The 25082-nt window shown below is 46.3% G+C and overlaps 1 protein-coding gene across 1 annotated transcript; it reads left to right on the top strand.

Annotated features, from left to right (window-relative positions):
* Positions 1-61: 61 nt before the first annotated feature.
* Positions 62-25036, top strand: DNTTIP1 (deoxynucleotidyltransferase terminal interacting protein 1). The gene is made up of 13 exons (XM_060032685.1): positions 62-209; positions 790-860; positions 1514-1610; positions 8125-8223; positions 14590-14658; positions 14921-14977; positions 15122-15180; positions 16015-16060; positions 18056-18114; positions 18216-18276; positions 22576-22647; positions 24526-24581; positions 24666-25036. The coding sequence occupies exons 1-13, from the start codon at positions 105-107 to the stop codon at positions 24802-24804; spliced, it is 990 nt and encodes a 329-aa protein (XP_059888668.1). The 5' UTR covers positions 62-104; the 3' UTR covers positions 24805-25036.
* Positions 25037-25082: the final 46 nt, after the last annotated feature.

Here is a 25082-nt window from a genome sequence, read left to right as displayed (position 1 = left end):
CGTCGCGCTTCCGGAGACTGCGGGCGGCGCGCTCCAATGACGTCACAGAGAGACTTTTCAGCCGGTGACAGAGTCGGACTGAACTTGTGGATACCGGGGGCGCCATGGGGGCCACTGGAGACGCTGAGCAGCCGCGGGGACCCGGCGGGGCAGAGCGGGGCGGACCCGAGCTGGGAGACGCGGGCGCAGCGGGGCAGCTGGTTCTCACGGTGAGGGCGTCCCCGGGGAAGCCGCGGCCAGGCCTGGGCTTGGGCCCGACAGGGCCTCGGGCTCCCGGGACCCTGGCCCGTGGGCGAGAGAACGAGGCGGCTGGTGCTGCCGAGGGGTTGTGGTTGTCGAAGTCCGACGACCCGGCTTCATATTCTGGTGCCGCCCCCCCAGCTAGGTGACGTAGGCCGGCCCTGCCAAGCCCCTGAGCGCCAGTTTTCTCTTCTCGAAAATGGAGATGATTAGGCCCTGCCTCGTAAAGTTGTTGTGGGAAAGGATATAAATGCGGGTAAAGCGCCCAGCGCCTCATCTGGCACAGAGTAGCCCCTCGGTGGACACTGATTCCTTTCCTCCACCCGTTACTGAAAAAGTGGGGTTGGGATTTGGGGGCAGGAAGCTTTTATCTCGGTTCCTCTTCCCTGGTAGGACCTTCCAACCACTGCCCTCCCCGCTACCCCAAGCGGGGAGAGACGGTGAAAGCACCTGAGAAGCAGGGATGTCTAGGTATAACTTAATACCCACCCTCCACCTCCACCCCAGCGTCACGGACCTCGGTGACATCTGCTCCCTTGGTCTCCACAGAACCCTTGGAACATAATGATAAAGCACCGGCAGGTACAGCGGAGGGGCCGCCGCTCACAGATGACAACAAGGTAAGGCTGGCCTTGGGTGGGACTTCCCCTCCCAGGCACTGGCTTGGGAGGCAGCTTTTGGGTCCCCACTGCACAGAGCTGAGAAAGAGATCATCGGCCAATAGAAAGAGGAGATTCAGATTCTGTAACTCTGTGTGACCTTGAGCAAGTCATTTCCCTTCTGAACTCAAAAGAGGGGGCATGTTGATTCAACAGTGCCCAAGGTCCCTAACATTCACAGGCTCTGCGTTTGAAGGCTCCAAAGAGGCAGGATAGCATGGAAGTTAAAAAAATGTGGGGCTAATAGTATCCATCTCAGGGAAGGGAGAGAGCACAAGATGGGTCTTTGGGATGCTGGTTATATATGTTTCTTGACCTGGGTAGCGATTAAAAGGATGTTCACTAAAACTGTTTGTTAAAGTGTATAGACTTTTTCTGTGTTAAGTATTATACCTCTATAACACTTTAAAAATAATGCCATTCCATAGAGTTATGAGTATGAAATAAAGTCCTGCATCTATGTGGTTTGCAGAGCACCTGGGCACGTGGCTAGTTTTCTGTAAAAGCCATATGTTATTGTCATTAAAGGGTCCTATCTCAATAATTGGCTGGGCAGAGTAGGAAAGGATATGTTTGGGACATGCCTCCTGACTGTGTCTCCTTCCTGAATGCAGTTTCACAGATCCTGCCATCTCCATGGATCTCCTCCGAGCTGTCTTGCAGCCTAGCATCAATGAGGAGATCCAGACTGTCTTCAACAAGTACATGAAGGTGAGAAGGACACAAAGATAAAAAATTAACAGGAATAAAGACTCATGGGCAGTCCTTGCCTGCATCACAGTCTCTCTTTCTAGTACACACAGATAATCAAAAGTTTTCCAATTCTGAACCCCCGAAGAATGTTTTTCCTCTTTGGGGGTAATTTGAATTCCTCTTCTTGTTACCAAACCAAACTCGAGTCTTACTGCTTGCCCACGTGCAGTGAAGCCAATCTACTGTCCCTGGGTTGTGGTGAAGGAAAGTACAGCATTTATTGCAGGGCACCAAGCAAGGAGTCCAGGACAGCTAGTGCTCAAAACACCCAAAGTCCCCGATGGGTTTAGCAAAGCTTTTTTTTTTTCTTTTGCGGTATGCGGGCCTCTCACTGCCGTGGCCTCTCCCGTTGCAGAGCACAGGCTCGGGACGCGCAGGCTCAGCGGCCATGGCTCATGGGCCCAGCCGCTCCGCGGCATGCGGGATCCTCCCAGACCGGGGCACGAACCCGTGTCCCCTGCATCGGCAGTCAGACTCTCAACCACTGCGCCACCAGGGAAGCCCCCTCAGCAAAGCATTTTTAAAGGCAGAGTGAGGGAGGGGCATCCCAGGGTCTGTGATCAGCTCGTGCACAATTCTCTGATTGGTTGATGGTGAGGTAATGGTGGTGTCACAGGGGTTAACATTATTAATCCTTAGGCTCTGGGGGCTATGTACTCATATTCATCAGGTAGTTCATTTCTTCCCTTTGGTGGTGGATTTAGCATCTATAAGACAATTCAGGAAATGTGCATCAGATACTGTTATCTAGGTACTTGAGGGAGGAGCTAAAGCAGAGGATATGAGGGAGGGGTCTGCCCCCGGGAAGGCCCCATAGGGTCCTGCTCCGTTACATTTGGCCAAGCTGTTGTGAGGATGAAGTGACTTAAGTGTAATATGCTTAGCACTGTGCTTGGAATGCAGGTGTTTTTATTACTTGTTTAATAATATCATCATTATTACTATTTAAGATTCTTTTCAAGGTCTATTAATAAACTTATACATGGCTCTACCTGGATGTCCCATGGATACTTCAATCCCAGCATATTCAGGACTGAACTCTTTTTTTTTTTTTTTTTGCGGTACGCGGGCCTCTCACTGTTGTGGCCTCTCCCATTGCGGAGCACAGGCTCCGGACGCGCAGGCTCAGCGGCCATGGCTCACGGGACCAGCCGCTCCACGGCATGTGGGATCCTCCCAGACCGGGGCACGAACCCGTGTCCCCTGCATTGGCAGGCGGACTCTCAACCACTGCACCACCAGGGAAGCCCAGGACTGAACTCTTGTTTTTCTTCCTAAACCTTCTCTCTTGTGTTTATTCATTCATTCAAAAAGTATTTACTGAGCACCTACCATAATGCAAGCACTATGCTAGGCACTTAGGGATGTAGCAGTGAATAAAATGGACAGTGTCCTTACCCTCTTTAAATAAATGTGTACTTTGTCAGGGAATGCCAGAGAGAACAGGAAGAGAGTGACCGATAGGGAACAAGGATGCTATTTCATAGCTTGTGGCTAGGAAAGCCCTCTGATAAGAGGACATTTGAGCAGAGACCCAAATAAAGTGAGGAAAGAACAAGTTGTGCAGATACCTGGAGGGAAAGCAACCCAGGCAGAGGGAACAAGGGCAAAGGACCTGAGGCAGAAGCATGCTTGGCACATTCAAAGCAACAGAGTGGCTGGAGCCAGCAGAGCCGGAAGGAGAGGAGAAGGAGAGGTGACCAGACAGGTAACAGACTCAGCTCAGGCGGAACTTTAAAGCCGTGGTGAGGACTGTGAATGAAATTTATTGCTTGCCACATCAGGAAATAAAGGATGTTGCAGCCATCAAGCCATCACATTACAGCCACCCTGATGTTGAGCCATGAGGGAACTCAGGATAGAAACAGGATGCCCGCCATCTAGCGGTCAACTGCTGCAGCCACCCCTGACCGTGCACCTTGAGGAGACTCAGGATGAGAAAGCACAGGATCCTGGTCCCAGATAGCTGAGGTGCATATCAAAGGAATAATTTCATTGAGCCCGGACTCTTGCATCTTCCCATGCATAGGAAAGTGCTAAATTCCTTAATTTGAGATGTCTGGTTTTCTTTATTTAAGAGTAATCTTTTGATGTTCCGACTCCGTGGTCTTTGTTGCGAAAACTCCTATATATCCTGGCTCCCCGCACTTGCCTCTTTGGGGTAGTCCCTCAGAGCTGTCTGAGATGCTGTGTCCCAGGCTTAAGTCCTCAGTTTTGTCCACTGAATAAAATATAACTCTCAACTTTCAGGTTGTGCATTTTCTTTCCAGTCGACAGGACTTTGGGTTTTATTGCAAGTAAAATAGAGGCTTTTGGAGAGTTTTGAGCGGAGTTCATGATCTGAACACTTTTAAAAAGTCGCTCTGACAGTTGTAAAGAGAATAGACTTCAGGAGGACCAGTTAGGAGGCTTGAGATGATAGTGGCTTGGGTGTTAGCAGTAAAGGTGTTGGGAAAGAATCAGATTCCGTATGTGTTTTCAAGGTAGCAACAGGATTTGCTAATGATTCAGATGTGCCGGGTAAAAGAAAAAGAAGTAAACAACTCCAGAGTTATTTGTCAGGGTCAACTGTAAAGATAGGATTGCCATTGACTTGATATGAGGAAGATGGAGACAAGCAGGGGAAATCAGGAGCTCAGTTTTGGACAAGTTTGAATGGGACCATCATTCACTTAGAAACCAGAGTCCAGTGGCTCTGCCCTCTGCTCCATCTTCCATATCCAGTAGCGGGGTCCTGTACCTTCCACCCCACAGTATGACCAGCATACCCTTATTCCTTGCCTCTGCCTTGGTTCAGGCCTTCATTATTTCTCATTCAGGCTCCCACTGTAATCCCTAACCGCCTCTGTTCTTTCCCTCTTTCAATCCACCCTCCATACAGCTGCCAGTGATCTCTCAAATATAAACCCAATGGTGTCACTCCCCTATTTAAAATCCCTCCACGACTTTCCATTTTTTTCTGGGTGAAATCCAAATTCCTTAACATGGCACATATGGTCCCCTGTGATCAGCCACACTCCCCTACATACCTAGTTATTCCTGCCCCTGACTTCTGCACATCCCAGAATGCACCAAGTATTCTAATACCTCTGTACCTCTACATGTGCAAAAATAAAGAGGTTAAGCCCCTAGGAAAAGGCTAGACCAGCATTCAATCCAGGACTGTCTACCTCCAAAGCACTTTCCTTGTTGCTTGTCCCAGTAGTGGATGCCATGATTCAGGAACTTTCTCTCCTGAACAAATGCTGGATAAACACAATTTGTGGCTTCATGTAGTCTGCAAAGATAAGTCCTTGCCACACTTGTTTTTATTTTATTTTACTTTTTTAAATTTTATTTTTGGCTGCGCTGGGTCTTCATTGCTGCATGCAGGCTTTTTCCAGTTGCAGTGAGCGGGGGCCACTCCTCTGTGGGGTGTGCAGGCTTCTCACTGAGGTGGCCTCTTCTGTTGCGGTGCGTGGGCTCCAGTAGTTGTGGCACACGGGCCCAGCAGTTGTGGCACACAGGCCTAGCCACTCCGCGGCATGTGGGATCCTCCCGGACCAGGGATCGAACCCGTGTCCCCTGCATTGGCAGGCGGACTCCCAACCACTGCACCACCAGGGAAGCCCCACACTTGTTTTTAGACAAGGTACAAATGACTTGATTACATCACAGCTTCAGGTAAGTCCAGGCTCTTGATCGACCTCATCTGATCACTTTGTTTAATGATGTTCCAAATCTCAGCTACCCATTTTCTTAAAAATGTTTAGAAAAATAACTTCTAGAAATAGCTGATTTTATCCAAGACATTGTGAATTTTATTCATTTATTCCTGTTATTACTAAATGCATGCCCCTTTAAAAAGAATATTCTAATAATATAGCTTAGGAAATGGATTTATGGGTGGATAAATGGGATGGGTAAATGAATACATGATAGCAAATATAGCAAAATTGTGGACTAGGTGGTACGTATTAGTATTCTTTGATTGAATAACAGTAAAAACCAAAGTCACTAAAACTCACCTCCCAGGATACCAAACTGTTAACAATGACATAGTCTCCTATATTTATTTGTGTGTGTGCGTGTGTGTGCGCGTGCACTCACTCATGTTTAAAAAATACATGGGATCAGGGAATTTCCTGGCGGTCCAGTGGTTAGGACTCGGCACTTTCACTGTTGTGGCCCAGGTTCAGTCCCTGGTTGGGGAGCTAAGATCCCACAAGCCGCACAGTGCGGCCAAAAAAAAAAAGAATACGTAGGATCATTTTACACACACTGTTCTGCAATTCAGTTTTTTCATTTCACAATATATTTTGGTCATGTTTCTAGATCAATACATAATAGCTCACCCTGATTCTTTTATAATAGCTGCACAGTAATCTATTGTATGGATGTACCACAATTTAATGAGCTAGTCCCTAGAACATTCGGATTACTTATAGTTTTTGTCTATTACAAACAATGCTACATTGAGCACTTTGAATGTATATCTTTGTTAACCTGTGAGAGTATTTCTAGGGGATAAATTTCTAAAGATGGAATTGGTGGGTAAAAGAGGAAACATATTTTTCCCTCAAGAAAATTTGTCTCCAGAAAATGTTGTTGTTGTTGTGTTGCTTTTGTTTGTTTGTTTGGTTGGTTTTTTTTTGGCCACACGCCACACAGCGGCATCTTAGTTCCCCAACCAGGGATCAAACCGGTGCCCCCTGCAGTGAAGGCACGAGTCTTAACCACTGGACCGCCCGGGAAGTCCCTCTCTCCAGAAAGTTTGTGCCATTTTACATTTCTACCAATAGTGTTTGAGAATTCCTTGTTCATGACTGAATTTCATTCTCACGTCTGGAGGTAGCTTACACTCACCCCTACATATTTGTTGCCCTGCCCACCTCACAGGCTGGTTCTACAGTATCCAGATTATTTTAACTAGCTTTCATATAGTCAGTAGTCGGTATTGAACCACCAGTATTAATCTCCAGTTTTTTGTTTTGAAGTCAAACTCATCTGATCATTTCATTTAATTTTGCCTGTAGAATTTCCCTCCTAAACTCTTGAGGTCTCTAATCCAGTGCTTTCACACTCTTCTCCTTGGTTTGATGTTAACAGCAAAGGCATATATATAAAATTCTGAACATAAAATGATAGTACTTCCCCATAGTTGTCTCCCACAGGAGGAGCATGCGTTATAGGTTCCAGAATTTTTCTGTTCACCAGAGAGAACCAACCCTTTCTTCTGGAGACATGGACTATTGTTACAAATGTGCTCCGGGTGCCTTGGTTTGGGGCCTCATGTCACCTTGTCCCTTGGTGTTTTCAGGCTCAAGCTGTCCCTCTTACCCAATGGAGGAAGCTTCTGCCTTTCCATTCCCCAGCCAGCTGGGACTGCTGACATCCTGGGGCCCTGGCCAAGTCTCACCCTTCCCAGTCTACAGATGTTTCTTTCAGACTGGGCGAAGTCAGAATTCAATTAGGCTTTTCCACTCTCTGGGTCTTTTCTGGCCTCCCTGACCTGTTCATCTCAGGTACTGGTGTGGTTGTTTTTTCTTCTGTGGAAGTAAGACACGTACATTATAGAAATTGAGAAGATAGATAAGCAAAAAAAAAAAAAAATCATATCACCGCTTTTACTCTAATATATTCTTACAGTTCTTTTACTCTATATATTCTTACAGTTCTACAGTTTGCTTTTTTGCTGTTTTAGATAAATAGGCTCACATTATCCCAGACTATTTTATAACTTGCTTCCTTCACTTGACAAAATATCATGAATACCTTTTCGTGTCAAAAATATATTCTCCTGGGCTTCCCTGGTGGCGCAGTGGTTGAGAGTCCGCCTGCCGATGCAGGGGACACGGGTTTGTGCCCTGGTCCAGGAGGATCCCACGTGCCGCGGAGTGGCTGGGCTCGTGAGCCATGGCCGCTGAGCCTGCGCGTCGGGAGCCTGTGCTCCACAACAGGAGAGGCCACAGCAGTGAGGCCCGCGTACCGCAAAAAAAAAAAAAAAATATATATATATATATATATATATACACACACACATACACACACACACACACACACACACACACACACACACACACACACACACACACACACACACACACACACACACACATTCTTCTAGGGAATTCCCTGGCGGTCCAGTGGTTAGAACTCTGCACTTTCACTGCCGAGGGCATAGGTTCAATCCCTGATCAGGGATACCGCAAGCCATGTGGCACAGCCAAAAAAAAAAAGAATAGCTTTATTGCTTTGCCAGAGGAGTTTTACAGCACCTCCATGATGGTTCTCCTCCTTAAGAGCGTATAGAGTGGGGAAGCAGAGCCTGGGATGTGAATCTAAGTCTGGCTGATCTCAAAGCCGTGTTCATTATCACCTTTCCTTTCTTTCTGAGGGTAGGAGGAAAGCTTCTGTTTTATATTCTGTTCCCTTCAAATTGATGCAGATTAGCAGGACTTCTGACCTTGTCTTCTATTGTACCTCTCCCTAGTTCTTCCAGAAGGCCGCACTGAACGTACGCGACAACGTCGGGGAAGAAGTGGATGCAGAGCAGCTGATCCAGGAGGCCTGTCGGAGCTGCCTGGAGCAGGTGAGATCAAAGAGGAAAAGAGATGTAGGCACAAGGTTTAGCCCTCAGGGCTCAGCAAAGAAATGTGATCCCATCATCAGTAGTATTTGGAGGGATACCCGGCGAGCTACTTACATCTAGATAGGGCTTAGAGCTTTGCTGACAGAAGGGAAGGGAGGTAGCTACTAGAGGCCAGCTACCACGGTAGATGCTTTCACCTGCGTTAGTTCATTTACATCTCAGAAGAAACCTGTACAGAAGGCATGTTTCCATCCCTAGTTTAAAGATGAAGAAATTGTGGCTTGGAACAAGCGAGAGAGAGAATAGCTAAGGTCTGGCTCGCCTCTGCAAGTGCTTTTGCTGATTTGATCCTTCAAGTAATCGCAGCCCCTTTTGGTATCATGAGAACTGTCACCCTTTCTGCCTCCCTGCCTCTCAAAGTGGTCAGGAGTCATGACATCAGGTCTAGAAATGGCTGTGTCCTCAAGATAGCAGTGAACAGTTTGCATGTGTCAGCTGCTGTTATTAATAGGAATTGTCAGCATCACCCAGATTCTGTGCTTGACTGTGGAACCATTAGCTGTCAGAAATGGAAATTTCTTCATAACCATAGCCACAAGGGCAGGCTTGAGGTCAGTACCATGAGGGTAATTATCGTGAGATGAGAGAGTAACATCTTCCGGGAGGTTGGCTGACTAGCTACTCAGGCACAGCCTCAGAAATGAGCAAGACCAGGGCCTAGACCTCAGCTTTGAAAAAGCAAAACTCCATCCTGTGAGGGCAGTGAAAGCTGATCTGGTTCTCATAGACTATTAAATTTAAGCTAATCAAATTCATAGGAGGCCATTTCATTAACTCACTCTGGGACTGTAATATGTTATAATCAGTTGTGACATGTGCTGATAATAAAACAGGGCAGTTTGCTAACACTAATCTTATAAGTTTGAGCTGAATCAATATTAAATTGATAAAACCTTCACTCTCATTTGCATCCTGAAATGCTTTCTTGAATTTATTTCTTCACCTAATATGTGTTGAGGGCCTACTATTTGCCAGGCCCCAGCAGGGCTGTGCAATATGAACATAGTCATTGCCCCCAGAGCCCTTGACATTACTCCAGTGATCATACGATAGGTCTATAATCAGAAACTGTTATAAATGCTGTAAGCATAGGAGGTGATGAGAGAGTACACTAGAGGGTGCCGAGCCCAGGGGCAGGGCAGAGTGGAGAAAGAAAGAAGCCAGTGTTGTTGGTTTTCAGAGATTGGAGAGGATGGCAGAGCACTGCAAACCAAGCTATAGGTGTGGAATTTTAAGCAGAAGAGCTACCTAATGAAATTTGTATTTTCAAGATCACTCTGGCTGCCATGAGGAGATTAGCTTGGGAATCTGCCATGGAGATGGAAAGGGAAATTTATGAGACCGTTCAGGAGTCCCAGTGAAAGGTGAAGATGGAGTTAAAGTGAATTGGGCATAACCTCCACTCGCTGAACGTTCATACCTTTCCAGGCTTCTGAGTCCCCACATCCACTTTCCACAGTTTCCCCCTTCCAGTACTGATGTAACTGTGTGGTCAGAACACGTGGAATCAGAGCATAGGAAGGTAGAAAGCCCAAAGTCTAACTTAAAACCAGATGAATCAAGAAATTTGGGGGAATTCCCTGACAGTCCAGTGGTTAGGACTCCATGCTTTCACTGCCAAGGGCCTGGGTTCAGTCCCTGCTCGGGGAACTAAGGTCCCAAAAGCCCGAGGCACGGCCAAAAAAAAAAGAAAGAAATTTTGAAGAAGTCTTTTAACCTTTCTGACCCTCAGTTTACTCATGTCTAGATTTTGGACTAGGACCACTGTTTTGCTGTGAGGATTAAATGCGATGATACACATAAACCACCAACACCGAATGGCTACATACAAAGCGTACTAGATGCTAAATACAGGGCAGTGACATTCTCAGTGTGGTGCATGTTGCTGCCTCCCAACACAGCCTCACTTTCAGGGGGCCGGGATGCGTAGAAGCTCCGTGTCTAAACTGCTGCAGAACTTCTTCTTACAGTAAAAGATTCTTCAGACTGGACCTGATAGAATCAGACTAGACTATTTCTTGGTTTTAGTGGGATTAAGACTTTATTGGCTTGTTTTCACTTTTGAAACCCCATCTTGCCCATCTCAGTGGTATTTCCTAATCTTCTTCACTACCTCTTTACAGCTGTTTCTTAGGGAGAAATGACTGATCTTATCTATGGCACGTGGCCTTGGGGTTTTTGATTGATTTTGTTTTGCAAGGTAGTTGTGGTTATTTCTTCGTTTTATTTATGCAAGTAGTACACATTCACTAAGAAAAATGTGTCATAGTAGCTAAGGATGCAAGTTTTCTCTTGATTCTGACTGCGCAGATTTGAGTCCTGGCTTCAGCACTGACTGGCTGTGTGACCTTAGGCAAGTTGCCTCACCTCACTAAACGTCAGGTTTCTCATCTGCAAAGTGGAGTTAGAGGCTCTACCTCATAGGATTATTGTGAGAATTAAATGTGGCAATACTCTTAAAGCATTTAGATCAGTAGCAAAGACTCAATAAATGTTACTTGCTGCTGGTGTTATATTAAAATTAGAAAATATAAATTACAAAGAAGAAAATTAAAATTTCTCATAATCTTACTGCCAACAATAACTTCTATTAACATTTTGATGTGTTTACCATTTTTTCCCCTACGTATGTTTATACACATGTGTGTTCATTCACTGGGACACTGAGAATACAATGGAGAACGAAACAGACCGGCCTTGAACCCACAGTCCCCTTCAGAGGCCACACTATTTCTCTGTTCCCTTTTATAGCCAGACTTTAGAAAAGGTTGCTATCCCTGACTCTACTTTGTCACCTCCCATTCATTCCATTAGTTCTTTCATTTGTTTTTTTTTTGTCATCCCCCCCCCACCCGCGTAAGCCACGCGGCACAGCTGATTCAACAGGGCCCTTGGCAGTGAGAGCACGGGATCCTAACCACTGGACCACTGGGGAATTCCCTGTTTTGGGGGGGTTTGGTTTGGTTCTTTTCCTTTGATTTGTTTTTCTTTTGTTTATTCCATTCATTCTTTCACTCACTTTGTTTTGGCTTCAGTCCCCACCAGTTCACAGAAAGCCCTCTTATATCAGGGTCACCAGTAACCTCCATGTCGCTCAGCTTACTCAGCTTCTTGGTGGCATTCGTCGCAGTGGATCACTTCATGTCTCTTGGAACACTCCTCTCCTGGCTCCAGTGCCTTGACTTTGCTCCAGCCTCATCGGTCACTCCTCCTCACTTTCCTCAGCTCTTCTTCTCTGCTACTAACTTGACGCATTCCCAAGTTCAGTCCTCAGACCTGTCGACTTACAGAAAAACACACAACAAACACACAATGTAAGAGTTGCAAGTTAAGTTTTATTCAGGGACTTACTGAGGACTGTACCTAGAGACAGCCTCTCAGTGGCTCTGAGGGAACTGCTCCGAAGAGGTGGTTTATATATGATTGGGAGGGGGGGGGCAGGCGCTGCAGTCAAGCATACGTCTTGGTGAAAGATTACTGCTGATGACAAAGAACAGACATCTTAAGTTAATGATTTTGCTGCTTTTCTATGTATGGGAAGATGCAAGAATCTGGGGTCATTGAGATTCTCCCTGAGATATGCATCTAACTGTCTAAGGGCCTGTTTATCCAAAGCACAGAGTGCCTCATCCTGTTTCTCATCCTGAATTTCTCTCGGGGTGCACTGTCTACTTGCAGTGGGTTACGACTTAACTCTTGTAGTGCTGAGTGGTGAACAGCGCTCATTGTTTTGCTTTGTTCACAAATCCCATCTCTTCTGTGGCTGCCTCTCGTTCTAGGTGATTTCATCTAGTCCTGTGGCTTTGAAGCCAGTTTAACTGGTGATGATTTCCAAATGTATATCTCAGCCCTGAGCTACTGCCCCTCTTGCCTTCCTCCACTCCATCCTTACAGCAGCCAGACCCATCTTTTTAAAGATGAATCAGATTGTGTCACTCTCCTCTTTAAAACCCTCCAGTGACTTCCCATTGCTGGCAGAATAAACCCTAATGCCTTACCATGACCCACAGAGCCCTACCTAGACCTCTCCTGCATACTTCTTTAACTTATCTCATCCCACCTCCCCCTCACTGACTACATTCTAGCTGTATAGGAATCCTTTCTGCTTCTCCAGCACACTGGGCTTGGGGCCTTTGCACTTGCTTTTCTCACTGAGAGGCACACTGTTCTCACTGCCTGGCATACGCTTAACTCTTTACAAAGCTTGTTCCTTCTTTTCTTTAGATTTACCTTAAATATCACCTCATCAGAGAGGCCTTCCTTGGCCACACCATCTAAAGTAGTGCCCCCCACCCCACTGCCATCTTACTCCCTTTCCACCTCCATTTAATCTCTATCACCTTACTTGTTTATTCCGCCATTTATTTCAATCTGAAATTATTAATAGTACACATGTTTATTTTCTACCTCCCTCCCATCCCCAACCTCTGCTAAAATCTTGAGCTTTACACCAGTTGAGGCCTGATCTCATTCACCACTGTATTCCCAGACCTAGAATATGACTCTTAATATGTGTACACTGTTTATCGAATGATTGAATGGATTAACATGGCAAATGAGCAGGCAGGGTTCCTGCTCTCATAGAACCTACAGCCTAGTTAGGCAATACAGGTCTGAATTAAATTACCACACAGATGTGTGCAAAGTTACACACTGAGATTTGTGCACTCTTCACTGAAAAGGGACAAAGCTTGGAGGAGAAGATCATGAGTTCAGTTTTCGACTTCGCAAATTTGAGACATCTACACGTAGACATGGGGCAGACTGTTACATAAATCTGGAACTCAAAGGAGAGGCTACCACTGAAGATAGAAAATTAGGGAGATAGGTGTTAACTGAAGCCATAAGCATAAATGAGAGCAGACAGAATATCTAATGAAAAGAACCAGATTGAGGAGGATGAGCCAGCAAAGAAGGCTAAGAAGGAGTGGCCAGAGGGCTTCCTTGGTGGTGCAGTGGTTAAGAATCCACCTGCCAATGCAAGGGACATGGGTTCGATCCCTGGTCTGGGAAGATCCCACATGCCGTAGAGCAACTAAGCCCATGTGCCACAACTACTGAGCCTGCGCTCTAGAGCCCGTGAGCCACAGCTACTGAGCCTGCGTGCCACAACTGTTGAAGCCCATGCGCCTAGAGCCTGTGCTCGGCGACAAGAGAAGCCACCACAATGAGAAGCCCGCGTACCGCAAGGAAGATTAGCCCCTCTCGCCGCAACTAGAGAAAGCCCACATGGAGCAACGGAGACCCAACACAGCCAAAAATGAAAATAAATAAAATAAATTAATTTATAATTTTTAAAATTTTTTTAAAATTTATAATTTAAAAAAAAAAAAAAAGGGTGGCCAGAGAAGTAGGAGGAAAACCAGGGCATGTGGCCACAGGAGCCAGTAGAAGACTGTTTCCGGAAGGAGAGCGCTCTCAGGGCTGTCAAATGCTGCTCTGAGAGGTCACGTGATCCTGACTCTGCACAGGCCTGCAAAGCCCTGCAAGCCTCCCCACGCTCCTCGCTCACCACTCTCTCCTTCTCCCATTACTTAGAGGCCATCCTCTTCTTCAAATGAGCCACGTCTGTTCCCAGTTTAGGGCTTTTGCACTCCTTCCTGCGGCAGAAACACGCTTCTGCTCAGCCTTTTCTATACGTGGCTCCTTCTTCACATCTCAGCTCAGAGGCTCCCTTCTCAGCAAGGCCTTCCCTGACCACCTACCCAAAGTAGCCCTCCCCTCTGGTGATTCTCCATCACATCTGCCTAGCTAGGGTTTTTCCTTCTCAGAGAAAAATTCATGATTCGAAGTCACCTTGTTTATATGTTTGTTTATTTGCTTATCATCCGGATCACCCACAGAATATGAGCTCCACAGAGCAAGGCCCTTGCTTGTGCTATTTACTGCTGTGTCTCCAGCACTTACGCACTAGGCACTCAATATTTATTAAGCGAAAAACGGCAGCTTACTGAGGAATATGTTTAATATCAGTGCATTTAGTTAGAAAAAATACATAGCATGTGTTTACATGGAAAAGAGTGAGGAAGAATTTACATTGAAATGTTAATAGTATTCTGTGGGTACTGAGGTTTCAGATTTGATTTTTTTACATTTTGCTTATTTACATTTTTCTAATTTTTCAACAATGGTCATGAATTATTCAAGTTTTTTAAAAAAGATATCTATTTGTATGCATATCTCACGGTCCCTTTGTACTGACCATGAAAGAGTTTTAACCCAGTTTGAAGTTGTGTCTATAAAAATGGGGGCAGAGAGGCTTACCACCAAAATAGTGACTGTTAACACTTGGTCTTGTCCCTTCAGGCTAAACTGCTGTTTTCAGATGGAGAAAGAGTAATACCCAGATTGACCCATGAGCTTCCAGGGATAAAGGTTAGAGTCACTGTGTCCTCAGGTCTTGGAGGGGGAGACCGATCAGAATGGGAGGCAGGTGAACTCTGTGGCCTAGGGGAGGCTCCACGGACCACCCATTTGTGGGACCAGGTCTAAATAGCATCATGCTGGGAGGGCTGCTGAGTCCCGGCTCAGGGAGGGGCTGGAGGGTGTGGTCCAGGGGCTCTGTCTTCTGCAGCCCCAGGGGACCCACAGTTCCCGGCCACTGGCCTCCCACTGACTCCTTTCCCTTCTCCTGCAGCGTGGCCGGCAGGCAGAAGAGGAGTGTGCCCACCGAGGAAGCCCCGTTCCCAAAAAGGTAAACCATCTCCTGGTTTTCTGGCTGGGGAAAGGGCGTCATTTGGTCTCGTTGGGAAACCATCTCCTTCAGGTGACCCTGGACCTGCCAGTGGGGTGGGGACTTCCACAGGGTCAGGCCACTGACACCTGTTCTTTATGGCAGAGGAAGGGACGACCTCCGGGACACATCCTGTCAAATGACCGTGCAGCCGCAGGCATGGTGTGAGTAGGGGCCAACAGAACCAAAGGGAGGAGCTGGGAGGGAGTGGGCCGGGAGGAAAAGAGACCAGAGTTCTCTGCCTGGCAAAATCAGATCCATTTGTGCCAGGTCCCCGTGGAGGGGAGCGCTCTCTAGTCTGAGGGGTGGGGAAAGAAGGCAGTGAGGAGGTTGTCGTATCCTGTTTTTACCCCAGAACAGTTCAGCACAGCTTCATTCAACACCAGAGGTCTTGTATTGGTAGTGTGTATTGAATGCTTGTGATGTGCCGTAACTGGTCTAAATACCTTATATATACTTGATCTTTTAATCCTTACAACCACACCCTAAGGATGGTATAATTAATTTTGCAGATAAGGAAACAGAATTACTTACCCAAAGTCAGACAGCTGATAAAGGGCAAAACTGTACTACATTGCCTCCAGGATGGTCATTTTCAAAGATTTTTAAAGCAACAGAATCTTTTGTCAAACAGAGTTTTATGTGGGAGCCTAATCCTCATGCCTTAGATTCTGTCCCCGGCCCGAAGCACGTTCATTCCTCACTAACACAAGACAGGGAGTTGCTGCTGTTATCGCCTCCTGACAGATGAGAAAACTACAGCCCAGAGAGGTTCTTGGACTTGCCCATATGGCTAGGTGATAGCAGAGCGAGTCCTTGAATGGCTCCTAGTCCCTGTGCTTTTTTCCCTTTGCACCTCCTCTAATGAGCACCAGGAAGCAGTCCACCCAGGGCTGGAGCGAGAGTATATGCGGAGCTCCCACCAGCAGCAGCAAACCGTCTTCCAGTCCTAGGCCTGATCTTGGGGGATTCACCTTTCTTCGTTTCCCTCCAATCAGATGGAAACCAAAATCCTGTGAACCAATTCGTCGGGAAGGTCCTAAGGTATGATTATGTGAGCATGGCAGTGACTGCTGTCCCAAGGAGACCCAATCCAGGCTCTGGGCTCCACCTTGAGGGAAAGGGGCTGGGGGTGGTGAAGGACATGTGCATGCCATTCCAGAGCCATTTTCACCTCCCACCCCACCTCCCAACTCTGGCCTTCCAGAAGCATCCCAAGTAAGGACTGAAATTAGGGGCAAAACAGAGAGAGGGCTTGGTCTTTGCTGAAGGCTTCTCCCTGTAAAAGCTAGTTGTCACTAATATTTATCCAGTACTTAACATGTCGTAGGCACGGCCCTAAATCTTTTGTATGGATTCCCTCATTTAATCTTTATAACAACCTTATGAGGTAGATTCTGTTACCCTTCTGTGGTTCAGGAGCTTTCTTTCCTACCTCCTGGGCAGAAATTATATTATTTTATCTGGTTATCTTATACACTTGATACACCTGAAGACACTGAGGACCACACAGTTGCCCAAAGTCACGTACTGCGTAAGTGGCAGAGCCGTGTCAAACCCAGCCAAGGTCCGTGGACACCAATCTGTGCTCTTAACTCTTGCCTCCAGAACAGTTGTTTGCAAGCTTTTTTAAGAGTAGAATCCTTTCTTCAACTAAAATCATACATGGAAGCCCAGTAAGGTAGGTGAAAGCTCCACTGTCCGGGTTGCAGCTGTGTCCAGTAGAAACGGTCCGCCCCTTATTGTACTGGCCCTCTGCTTCCACCAGTGACCACACCTTTCTTCTTCAACTCTGCTCCCTTAGAGTCTCCTAGACCTTTCTCTTCCACTCCAGACACCCCTTCTCTCTCTCTGGTGAGTCCTTCCTCAGCAGTGACCCGTACAAGTAGGCATTCCCCAGAATTCTCTCCATTGCCCACTTGTCCACCTAAAGTTTCTCTCTGGATGATCTAAAGCATCCACTCGTATGGTTTCGGGGACTAGTATGTGCTGAAGTTGCCTTACCTCTTTGACCCACACCTCTCTCTCTAGTTTGAAGCTTGTATATCCTAGTGTCTGCTAGCGCTCTCGGCCTGGAATCTCCATAGAATTTCAAACTCAGCATATCCAAAGTTGAAATCAGCCTTTCCCCAGACCTGCTTCGACCTTTTCTACTCGAGTCATCTTTGCCTCTTCGTTTCCTTTTCCTCCAGACATCCAGTCAAGTCCCGGATGATTCTACCTCCTAAATACGTTTCTCACAGTTCCTATTCCCTCTTTTTCGTCGTACTGCCATCCTAGCTCCAGCCTTCATCTTTCAAAACTGCTCTAATTACAACTGCCTCTAAACTGCCCACCCAGCCTGTAGCCTCGACACTTCATGCCCGTTAACCACGTTGCAGAAGAGCGAGCTGTCTTGAGCACAAATCCGGCTCTCCCTGTCTAGAGGCCTTCAGTGACTCCCCATCACCGACAGAATGAGCAAAATGAAAAGCCGTCCACATAGTGTACAAGGGTCCCCAGCCCCTCTCTGCTTTCCTCTCCAGCCTCGTCAATTGCCGCTCCCTAATTTGCTCTCTTTTAGCAACACAATCGCTGTGGTTTCTCCAACAAGCCAAACCAGCTCTCACATGCCTTTGTTCATGCTGCCCCTCCTTCCTCCCCTCTACTCTGTCCAGCTTGTGCTCTCCCTGTCAGAACCAACTTGGGAATTAACCCCTTCAAGGAAGCCGTCCTGTTACCCTCCCTTTGGCTCCCATTAGGCTGTGCACTCATCTATGTCACTGCCCATCTCATGATGGCATCATTATCTGTACCTACGTCTGTGGCCCCCTGGAGAACAGATACTATCTCCAATTCATTCCTTTACCCTCCACCCCTCCACCCCCCACCCCCCGTATGGAGCAGAGGACCTAGCATATTAAAAGTACTCGGTTTCTTGAATCAGCTGTTTGATGAACAGTGGACAAGGGTGGTGGTAGGAGAGGGTCAGGGAGGAGTGTTTGTGTCCCGCCCACCAGATAAAGCTCAGCCTCACCAGCCTCTCTATTTTTTGCACAGTGGGACCCAGCTCGGCTGAACGAGTCTACCACCTTTGTGTTGGGATCTCGAGCCAACAAGTAAGTCTAAAGAGTTTTGGTGCTGAGGGAGAGGGGAGCTCGGGGGCCCACCACTAGGACCGCAACTGCTGGGATCCTTACCACTCCCTGTTACTTTGCAGGGCCCTAGGGATGGGGGGCACCAGAGGGAGAATCTACATCAAGCATCCACATCTCTTTAAGGTAGGTGAGTGCTGGGAGTCAGGCAGACCAGTGCAGTGGAGCAGGTGGCACTGGGAGTAAACACTCATCAGGGAGTCAGAACATCTGGGTTCTTGTGCCCCTCTGCCCTTAACCTTTACCTTTGGTAATTTACTCAGCACCTCTGTGCCTCAGTGGTAACAGTGACCTTCCTCGTATGTTTATTGTGTACCAGACACGGTTTTAAGTGCTACACTTACATTATCTCTTGGAACTGTCCTTTAAGATAGGTATTGTTATCCTTATTTTACAAATTAAAATAAAACAAAAAGAAAGATTGAGGAAGGCTAAGTGACTTGCCCAAAATTACTCAGCTAGTAAGTGGTGAGTTAGGATTCTGTCTTCTGCAAAGCTTGAGATCTTAACCACTGCTGTATTCAGTTGTCTATAAGATAAAGAAATTGGAGCAAGGCAGCAGTTCTAACCTTTTTCAAAGACAGGACTCCTCTCCTGAGCTATGCTTTGGTGTCCACTGTTTGAGAAAATCTTGGGGGTGGGAGGGGTATGAATTCACCCTCTTAAATGAATTTGTATTTTATCAGTCACAAAAGCATCCAAATATATTAGAAAAAAAGTAATGCACATGTGTTCAAGTTATATATTTTTTTGCACCTGTGTGCAAGGCTTAGTGCCCCTTGTCAGAACTACACAGCTCCTTGGGGTCCCAGAATCATGGGCTCTGTCTACTACATTCTGTGCAAGTTCAAGTTCTTCAAAGGACATACCTACTTCCTCTCTTTTTTCAGTCTTATGTTGTGGGATTCCCAACACCTGGGCAATTGGGTGTGCTTGCTGCTGCTTCATTTTCCTCTCTTAGTGTCTCCACTCCTGCTGCTCCCTTTGATGGCCTTCCTCCCCTACCCTTTTCTCTGCCTGACTGTTCTGTAAGATCTGCGTCTCCCAGGACCCTTGCTTGCATCATCTGCCAAATGGACATGCTCTTGGACCTACTTCAGATTCCTGTTGCACAGTGTTGAGAGTATCATTTCAGTCCTGGTTCCATTACTTACTAGCTGTGTGACCCTGGGCAAGTGGCTCCACATTTCTGAGACCGTTTTGTCATCTATAAAATCAGAATGATGCAAACCAGCCATTTAGGGTTGGTGGAATTAAGAGAAAATGCAGTAAAATGTAGCCATTTTTGGTAATAACTTTAAATGATGGAGTATAAGCTATAAAAATATTGAATCATATTGTACACTCGAAACTAATATAATACTGGAAATCAACTGTACTTTAAGAAAAACACAACTGACTTCCTCTGTAGAAAAAAAAAAAGAGAGAGAGAAAGCACAGTAAAGCTCCCAGACAGTGCCTGGCCTAGGAAGGGCTCAATAAATGGTCATCATTACCAGCATACATTCCCAATTCTTAGACCCATCATTTTTAATAAACTCCCAGCCCACACTGTCATTACCAATGGATGCTATCTCTCATTGTAATCTTTCCAGGCTAATAAGTGGAGGGAAAATACTTTTGTTGTTTTTACTTTTAATTCTTTATTAGTGATAATCATCTTTTCATCCATGTAGAGTCTATTTGTGCTTCTTTTGTAAACTGCCTATTCTATCTTTTGCCCATTTTTCTGTCCTAAAGGCGTTATTCAAATTTTCTTTTCCTTTTTAACTTTTGTTAATAGAAATAATATGTAAACCCATTCTTGTTGTAAAAAGATTCAAACAATACACTGAAGCTAACAGGGAGCAAAACACAAAGCTCCTCTTAACCCTTGAATCTGACTCTTCTACCCCAGGGGTCACCCCCAGCAACATGGTATCATCCTTCAGTCTCCTGTCTATATGTGTGTGAGTGTGTGTGTGTCCTTGTCCTTTAGTGATATTTTGTTTGTGTTATTGGGCTCATACTATATACATTCTGATTTTTCTTTTCACCCCAAAGTTCATTCATTCACTGAAAAAATATCGAGTGCTGAGCATTCTCAAACTGCCAGAGATACAGTAGTGGACAAAACAGACACAGACACCGCCTTGCCCTCATAGAGCTTACATTCTAACGCAGGGCAAGCTATGGTCTGTGGGCCAAATCCAACCTGTAGCCTGTTTTTGTCCAACGCAGAGTGGTGACATTTTTAAAGGGTGATTTTTTTAAAAGAAAATGAAGATTATGTGACAAAGATGTATGTGGCCACCAAAGCCTAAAATATTGGGTTGGCCAAAAAGTTCGTTTGGGTTTTTCTGTAACATCTTACAGAAAAACCCAAACGAACTTTTTGGCCAACCCAATTTTTTTTTTTTAATATTTATTTATTTATTTTTGGCTGAGTTGGGTCTTAGTTGCGGCATGCGAGCTTCTCTCTAGTTGTGGCATGCGGGGTCCAGAGTGCATGGGCTCTGTAGTCGTGGCACGCGGGCTTAGTTGCTCCACAGCAAATGGGATCTTAGTTCCCTGACCAGGGATCGAACCCGCGACCCCTGCATTGGAAGGCAGATTCTTAACCGCTGGACCACCAGGAAAGTCCCTGGCCAACCCAATATTTACGGGAAAAGTGTGCTGGCCACTACAGATCTAGGGAATAATATCTTAGCAATTTGTCCATGTTATTAAGTCTCCCTCATTTTACTTCTAACAGCTGTGCAGAATTCACAGAATAGATTTTCTGTCATTCATTTCATTGCTCCCTTACTTATAGATGTTGAAGTGTTTTCCGACAGTTTTGCTGTTGTAAACGGTGCTGCACCAGACATCCCTGCATGCACGGGTGGATGACTGTGAAGGATAAATCCCTGGAAATGGGGTTGCTGGGTCAGGAAGTACACACTTTCAAAGTTTTGATTAATATTTATATTACTTGGGAAGTGAACTAATTAAACTACAGATTTAAATAATTAAATCTGTAGTAACCATACAGATTTCCCAGCTTGGTCTCCATTTCAAATGATCTGCCTATTTTATAAAACCTACTTTTATTGGGCACTTATGTGTCATATACTATATTTACCACCTTTTATGCACTATCTCCTTTATTCTTAACAACAACCCTATAAGATAAGTGTTACTTTTTGTTTTACAAATGAAGAAACTGAGTCTTGGGACTTCCCTGGTGGCGCAGTGATTAAGAATCCACCTGCCAATGCGGCCTGGGAAGATCCCGCATGCTGCGGAGCATCCCGTAAGCCCATGCGCCACAACTACTGAGCCCACATGCCACAACTATTGAAGCCCGCACGCCTAGAGCCCGTGCTCCACAGTGAGAAGCCTACGCACCACAACGAAGAGTAGCCCCCGCTTGCCACAACTAGAGAAAGCCCGTGTGCAGCAACAAAGACACAACACAGACAAAAATAAATAATTTTTTTGAAAACTTAAAAAAAAAAAGTAACTGAGTCTCAAGGAAATCATCACTTACATTTACACCACCTGATAATTAGCAGAAACCAGAATTTCTGAATCAAATTCTTTTCTTTCTTTTTCTTTCTTGTGTGTTTTTTTTTTAAACTGCCGCCCCCTAAAAGCCCACCAGGCCAGATTGGCCACCTTCACATGCTCACCTGCAACCTTCCCTACCACGCGCATTCCCTGTGGGCTGAGCTCTGAACCCCACAGCTAAGTTCTTAACCACGATGCTATTCTGCCTCCTCCAGGTCATGAAGTGTCCTGATTTTTGTTTTAGAAAATTTGGTCACCATAATAGTCACATGTGTTGTAAGCCACCTCAGATCATTTCTTCAAAGAGGAGTACAGCTCTAAAATAATAGTCACGATCTGACCAGTTGCTGGAAGTGCTGTGTTTTGAGAAAGGAAAGGGGGGAGTTCCTTGCTGGTCTGGTGGTTAGGACTCAGCACTTTCACTGCAGTGGCCTGGGTTCAATCCCTGGTTGGGGAACTGAGATCCTGCAAGGCGCGTGGCATGGCCAAAATTTTAAAATTTTAAATTTTTTTCGGATTTCCGTGGCGGTCTAGTGGTTAAGACTCCGCACTTCCAATCAGAGGGTGTGGGTTCAATCCCCAGTCAGGGAACTAAGATCCTCCATGCCGCGTGGCACAGTCAAAAAAAAAAAAGTTTAAATTTTGAAAAAAAGGAAAGGGGCAGGAATGAGAAGTGTACTAAACCTCGGGGAATTGGGTTCCCTACCCTGGCCTCCTCCTGGGCTCAGCCCTGCTTGCTCTGAAGAGGTTGGTAAACCCTCTACATCCACCAGGCTAGGACAAGGTCTTGTTGCTAAGAACTGCTCAAGGGCCAAGAGTATGCTCTGGACCAAAGAGAAAAGCCCATCACACCAGGCTAACCTCCCCCCCTCCCCATGCCTTCATCCCTCACAGTATGCAGCTGACCCCCAGGACAAGCACTGGCTGGCCGAGCAGCATCACATGCGGGCAACAGGGGGGAAGATGGTAAGTATTGCCACACGTGCCACTGCTGGAGACCCACCCTGCCCAGGGACCAGGGCTGTTGGTGGCAGCTTACCCACAAATCTGAGAGACTCCATGCCCAACAAGTGTGAGAAAGGAGACTTGTAAGTGTAGAGAGGGCCCATTCCTTCATGCTGAAGACTAGACTGTAATCTCTGGCTTCCCTCGCCTGATCCCAGGTCTCCCACACACCTCCCCCTTCCCTTCCACAGCACCCTCATATGTAGATCATACTAGCTGTATGTAAGAATGGCAGGTACAAGATGTCCTGAACACTGCTTTCCCATCATGTGCTGCCCATTGACAGATTTCACTCCTCCATCACAACTCTTCCACCAGAATCAGCTATGGAATCTCTTCTCAACACTGTGCTCCAGGCCGCACCCCTTGTCAGAAGGAATTAGCACATGCAGTGAAACTTGTTTGCCACACGTGGCAGCCCTTTCCAGAATCACTTCTACTTAAAGAGTTCTTAGCTCAAATCAAGCAACAACCTTAGGAAAATCATCGTTGCATGTGTTCTAAAACTATCATGGAGGGATTTGTCCATCACATGCCCTGTCCCCCACCTGAAGACTCACTTAGTCCCACCGCTGGGACTGCTCCTATTAGAATTCAACGGCCTCGGGACTTCCCTGGTGGCTAGTGGTTAAGAATCCACCTGCCAATGCAGGGGACACAACTTCCAGCTCTGGTCTGGGAAGATCCCACATGCCGCAGAGCAGCTAAGCCCGCAAGCCACAACTACTGAGCCCACGCACCTAGAGCCTGTGCTCCACAACAAGAGAAGCCACTGCAACGAGAAGCCCACGTACCACAATGAAGAGTAGCCCCTGCTTTCCACAACTAGAGAGAGCCAGTGAGCAGCAATGAAGATCCAAGGCAGCCAAAAATAAATAATTAATTAAATTTATTTTTTAAGAAAGAATTCAACGGCCTCACAAGTATGCCATCTCCTTTCTGGCAATGAAAGCTATCTTTTTTATTTTCTACTATATGCTACACTCTTTCAAAAAATATTTCAGGAAACTTACCATTGACACATACATAAATAAGAAATAGAGAGGATAAAAAGGCAACGCAGGATCTAAAATTAAGCCACAAGAAAGACTAGTTTTTAAAAAGGGATTTTTTAAATTGCCAGCCCAGGAGACCAGTGCAAGTCCATAGGTTTTTGGCTGCAGGCCCCACTCAAGGACAACTGATCTGTCACATAGTTCACAGTGCCCCTAAGATGAAGACAGTCAAATGTCTCAGGGGACACACAGTTATTCCTGACCCTAAGACTGGAAAGAAATGTCTCCCACAGAAGACTGTCTCATGTGATGGACAGCATGCGCCACATGGTAGGCTCACAAGAGGGCTCTCTTGCTGCAGACCATGGCATTGTGCTACAGCAGTTCTGCAGGCCCCCGGACAACACAGCCCAGTTAATGGACAGCAGTGTGGTTTATCATGTTTCCCCTTTTGCCACGAAGTTCAAAACCAAATTATCTTAGTTCCAGAGTTCACATATGGCTTCCTCCTAATTTCCTATTTCCATGTGTATTTTTCTACCTCTGGCCCTTTCATTTTAAGCCACCTCAGGGTCCCTTTGTAAAAGGGACGACGGCTATAAGTAAATTAATCATCATTCCCCACTCTCCCACCCATAAATTTTCTACTTGAGTGAAAGATTGTCTCAAGAAACTATTCCCCAGACAGCCTCTCCCTACTTACTCTCCTTTGCTAAATTATAAACTATGACTACACACCCCCACCTTCCAGCCCTTACATTAAGGAGGTGTTTAATAAAGTATTAATCGAGTTGGACTGAAATGAATCAGAGGCAATGACGACTCTCCTTTGCTCCTGCCCCAGGCCTACCTCCTCATTGAGGAGGACATCCGGGACCTCGCTGCCAGCGATGACTACAGGTAAAACCTGCCCTCCCTCCCCTGGGATGAGCCTGGACCTACATCCTCCCTGGCTCCAACTCTCCTCCTCAATGTCTCTTCCAGAGGATGCCTGGACCTGAAGTTAGAGGAGCTGAAATCCTTTGTCCTGCCCTCCTGGATGGTTGAGAAGATGCGGAAGTACATGGAGACACTCCGGACAGAGAATGAGCATCGTGCTGTCGAAGCGCCTCTGCAGACCTGAAGCCAGGTCCCCTGGCTACAGTTGGCAGCCCTCCTCCAAGGCCCTCTTACCCACATGGCGGAGGCCACTGCTGGGACTGCTCCTAGATGGATCTCAGAGGCATTAAAGCTATGCCTGGGCTAGTTTGTAGTGACTCACTGCAGAACACCCCCAGACTGGCATGTGGTTCTATATTTGTAAAGTTATTGGGATAAGCAGCAATTAAATGGTTTGTAATAAACACAGATGGTGAGCCTGCTGTGAGGTCTGCCTGTGCACGCTGACAAAACATCAAGGGC

Source organism: Delphinus delphis, chromosome 15, assembly GCF_949987515.2.
Source record: "Delphinus delphis chromosome 15, mDelDel1.2, whole genome shotgun sequence".
NCBI lineage: Eukaryota > Metazoa > Chordata > Mammalia > Artiodactyla > Delphinidae > Delphinus > Delphinus delphis.
This window is presented reverse-complemented; position numbering and strand designations above follow the sequence as displayed.

Excerpts from the sequence above, each read along its gene's own strand:
- DNTTIP1 (XM_060032685.1), top strand. The coding sequence starts at position 105 with ATGGGGGCCACTGGAGACGCTGAGCAGCCGCGGGGACCCGGCGGGGCA. Across the intron at positions 14,659-14,920 it reads ATGAGCTTCCAGGGATAAAG|CGTGGCCGGCAGGCAGAAGA; the intron begins GTTAGAGTCACT and ends CTTCTCCTGCAG. Across the intron at positions 14,978-15,121 it reads GAAGCCCCGTTCCCAAAAAG|AGGAAGGGACGACCTCCGGG; the intron begins GTAAACCATCTC and ends TCTTTATGGCAG.